We start from the raw sequence: 4,529 nt of genomic DNA on the forward strand, positions 1-4,529 counted from the left end.
TATACAATAAGGGATGATATCATTTCAGAGAGCAATTTTACATGCCTTGAAATCAAAGAAGGCCAGTTGACACTAAACCGGGAACACAGCTATTTCGACCAGGTTCAGACACAAATGGGAGTGTGTAAAATGGATGTTACTTACTTTGTAGTGTGGACCAGTAAGGATTTGTTTGTTGAGACAATTCCATTTGACAAAAACTTATATGAAAATATTTGTATGAAAGCTGACAATTTGTTCCGAATTGCTATACTGCCCGAGCTGGTAGCTAAAGTGTATACAACTCTGGTTGTTGACAAAAATGATCTAAACCAGTCTTTATGTACTCCTCTGCTCAAATCATCAGAAAACATCCAAAGCCCTGTCAAAAGTGATGAAAAACTTTATTGTGTGTGCAACCAGGTTGAGTTTGGTAAAATGATAGGTTGTGACAATGATGATTGTGAAATTGAGTGGTTTCATTATGGTTGTGTAAATATTGAAAGTGCTCCAGCTGGGAAATGGTTTTGCCATGTATGTAGGAAGCTGCCACAGTTTAAGCGCAGGCGTCTTGCTCGTCATTAACTGGATCATTGTGTTGACTGTTTAATAAGTGAATTTGATCTATCATATGTAAATGTATTTCCAGAAGTTAACACATTCATGTACTTGCATTTGTTCTGTGACTGGCAAGTTTTTGATTATGTTTTATATGTACAATAATAGTCAATTCTTAACATGTACAATTCACTTGTTATTGCTGCATTTCATACCTTACCAGTATAATTATTGTTCATTGAAAGATAAATGATTTCAAAAGTGTTTTTTTTCTTTTTTATGCTTTCTTTGGTCACAGCCTGTGAAATTCAGGTAAATGTGGCTTTTTGGTGCTCAAAGGTTGCAGAGTGCAAGTTTGAACAAGTTATAATGGCATTTAACAAGCATGCTTAGTACTGGTTCTACACGGAACATGTTCGAGAACATTTCATATTTATATTTATTATGCACATGTAGCAGTGGCGCCTGCAATAACACTACTAACATGATGTGCAAACAAACAACAACATGTAGTTCACTTTTAATCAAATCCAACAACTGATGCATTTAGGTTAACTAATGCACAACACACATGGGCAATTTTGTCAAGTACAGTGAAATCATTTTCGTCCTTAAACATTAGAAATCTTATAGGCACAGTTCCATTTAAAAATGAGTACTTTTGACGGACAGTCCCAATTACCCGTTCTACATGAATTCGGACATTGGCAAGTTTTCTTGTTGATTCAATGTCTGCCGCTGACAGCTGATCTCTACCTTTTGTGAAAGCTGGTATGTTAACCGACGCTGCAAGTGAGCCAACACTTGTACTTATATCAAAACCTCGGTCAGCTAAGATCAAATCACCTGGAGACAGTTTATTCAAATACCCACAGTGTTCAGTTATATTCTTGTCGCTGGTTCTACCACCCCAACCTTTTGAAATATAAGACACAGTTCCTTGAGGCGTTATTCCTATAAGAAATTTAACTGTATGATGGTGTTTATAGGAGCTGTAGGTTTCTGCCGAAGCCTGCAAATTAGAAGGTTTTTCAATAAACACTTCAAAACAGTCTATAATGGAAACAACTTTCTTCCCAAAGTTTTTTCGAAACTGCATTGGCATTTTCTTTTGTAACACTTCTCGCTGAGGCCAATGTACCATTGGGTGTAGTCTAGCAAACATGCAGTCCATTACATTGGTAAACACTCGTGACACTGTCGCCTGAGAAACACCAAATTCATATGCCAGGAACATCACTGACAAGTTGAGTCTTAGTCTCATAAGAGTCATGATCAACATCTTGAACTGTGTCATAACAAGTGAAGATGGCAAATAGGGAAGGAGGTACTCTAACACCAACATCAGAGTTTCATGAGATGACAAACCGGTCAAGTGGTTCACCTTTTCATCATTCCCTTCAAAGTCTTTCTCTGAGAACTTGTCTGATAGCTGAGACTTCAAGTGCTGATTTTGAGATTGGAGTGCTTCAATCTCATGTTTCATTCCCTCTATGTACTGCCCGTTGATGTCTGTTTGGGTTGAAGAACATGGAGTCTCAGAATCTTCATCCATTGGGCCTGTGTCTGTCAGCTCAGCTGAAACATCACATGAACAAAATAAGAAGTGCAACTAAAATTTATATAAAACACATAGGAAGTATTACACCTGTGCTATAACAATGACCATAACAGGTCAACTGAAGGTTATAATGAGTGTTCCATTTGGCACAGGTTTAAATCCCACAACTTCACTGGTAACTATATTATATACCCTATGGTTAAGCCGTTATATACAGTATGCTGCTAAATTAAGTTGATTACCTGTGGCAAACTGGGACATATCTAATCTTCGCTGTATTCTGTCTTTCTGGCGATTGTAACGACTGGTAGACGGAGTTGTGCTGTCAATATGGACTGGTGGTTTCGGTGTAGCACATCCCCTGAGGTTAATGGTAGGAATCCAGTCCGGATTGAGCTGATCGTACAGGTCTGCCCTCTTTCCTGAAGAATGAGGGAAACAGTCACATATATTTTTTATTACTATCATACATGAACGTTTTCCTTGAATCATGAAATTGTAAATGTTTTTCTACAGTATTCATGAACTCAACTGGTAAGAGCTAAATATTTGTAATGATTCAGTGTATATATAATTAGTAACTGCATGAAAACATCTCTTGTGAATGTACTGCTAATCATTTGTAATATTCTTACCTTTAACAAAATGAGCTGAACATATTCGGACATTATCTATGTTTTTGTTTTCAAAGCTCTGCCCAAGTTGTGCTAACCACTGTCGTCTCCGATTTGTAGATAGCCTCTCACATTCATCACCTTGATTTTTGATCACTGCAGGTATTCTGTAGTATTGTAAGTCTTTCTCGCGATCCTTTCTGTTCGAACAACCAATTACTGAACACTTAATTACCATATTTTGACATTTAAAGCCCCCGGGAACAAGATAATAATGACTTGTTGGTTTTGACAGTTCTGCTTGGTTACTCAGCTGTAGCGGAATAGTGTATGGCACTGCGCATGTGCCTCCAAGATGGCCGCCGTGTAAATATTACGTAACGTGAAATTCGTCTATAGAACATTCATCGCAAAATTAATTGAGGTAAAGATACGTAACTTCATCAATATTTACATAATAGCTAATATAGATATAGATTCACGTATGGTCAATTACTGGTCCAACTTGATCGTTCCATCATGTCATAAACTCTCAATCTCAGTATATAACGTCACATTGAGTAAATTCATGTATTCTGCCAATGTTAGAGCTAATGACTTCAAATGGATTAAACATGTTAAGAATATTTTCATCAAATGTGGTCTTATTAATGTTTGGCAAAGCCACGAATTTCCAAATAAAAAGTGGTTACAAAAGAGTGTTAAGCAGAAATTGTCTGATTTGTTTTTAAACGAATGGTACACTACTGTGAACTCTTCAAGTAAATGTGTAAATTATAGATTATTTAAAGAACGTTTTTTAATTTGAAAACTATCTTGTTAAAACACCGCCAAAATTATTGATCTATGTTATACGATTTAGAACAAGAAAAATCATTTTCCTATTGAAGTAGGTAGTTGGAGGAATATAAATATAAATGATAGAAATTGCCACCTTTGTGATTCAAATCGTATTGGCGATGAATTTTATTATTTGTTAGAGTGTAGTTATTTCACTAACGAAAGGCGACGTTTCATTGATAACTGTAATTTTAGAACTCCGAATATATTGTCATTTAAACGTGTTATGAAATTAACCCCAGAATGTATTATGTTTTCAAAGTTGTGTAAATTTATGAAATGTATCATTAAAAAAGTCAATAATAGAATATAATGTACTCCTCTTTATACCATGATGTTAATTATTATTATGATTGAAGTTCATTTTTCAAAGCCTCTTTATGTGTAACTGTATAATATGTTCATTGCAATTCTCATTTTGTCATGCATGTATGACATGAGTTTACTGAATAAACTTGAAACTTGAAACTTGATCAATATTTACATAATAGCTAATTGTTAAGTCGTTATTAGATATAAAAGAAGTCTTAAACTGTCATACATTTCACAGTTAAACACCATTATTATCATGACGTGATGAAAATCACGTCACACAGCACTGGTAAATGGATTCAATTCTTAAAACCATTTGAAATACAAAAATATTCAAAATATATTTCACTCGCGACCATGATTACTTACATTCTTACACATGAAAATTATTAATTATGGTGATCAGTGGGTGAAACTATTTTTTATCTTAAACTGAAATAAAAAGATAGCCTTAGAATTGTGAAAACTTATGTTACAGAATGTTTCAAACAACAACAACAACAATATTTTGTTTAAAATTACAACAAATTATAACTGCATGCACATATTTTCTATGGGGTTATTGTAAACATTCTCAAAATGTAGCATGTCATCCAAGTTGTCAATTTCAGTACCAAACACAATACAGCCTTATGCTGACATATTTCCCGTAAACCAATTTTTAT

At 34.7% G+C, this 4,529-nt stretch overlaps 1 protein-coding gene across 1 annotated transcript; it reads right to left on the minus strand.

Moving 5' to 3' along the window:
• Nucleotides 1-926: 926 nt before the first annotated feature.
• On the minus strand, nt 927-3,001 carry LOC128204988 (uncharacterized). The gene is made up of 4 exons (XM_052906383.1): nt 2,734-3,001; nt 2,341-2,520; nt 1,220-2,103; nt 927-938 (listed from the first exon to the last, which is right to left on the minus strand). Exons 1-4 carry the CDS (start codon nt 2,948-2,950, stop codon nt 927-929), a joined length of 1,293 nt encoding a protein of 430 aa, XP_052762343.1. The 5' UTR covers nt 2,951-3,001.
• Nucleotides 3,002-4,529: the final 1,528 nt, after the last annotated feature.

This window comes from Mya arenaria, chromosome 10 (genome assembly GCF_026914265.1).
Source record: "Mya arenaria isolate MELC-2E11 chromosome 10, ASM2691426v1".
Lineage (NCBI taxonomy): Eukaryota > Metazoa > Mollusca > Bivalvia > Myida > Myidae > Mya > Mya arenaria.

Excerpts from the sequence above, each read along its gene's own strand:
- LOC128204988 (XM_052906383.1), bottom strand. The coding sequence starts at position 2,950 with ATGGTAATTAAGTGTTCAGTAATTGGTTGTTCGAACAGAAAGGATCGC. Across the intron at positions 2,521-2,733 it reads TTCAGCTCATTTTGTTAAAG|GAAAGAGGGCAGACCTGTAC; the intron begins GTAAGAATATTA and ends CTCATTCTTCAG. Across the intron at positions 2,104-2,340 it reads TATGTCCCAGTTTGCCACAG|ACACAGGCCCAATGGATGAA; the intron begins GTAATCAACTTA and ends CTGAGCTGACAG.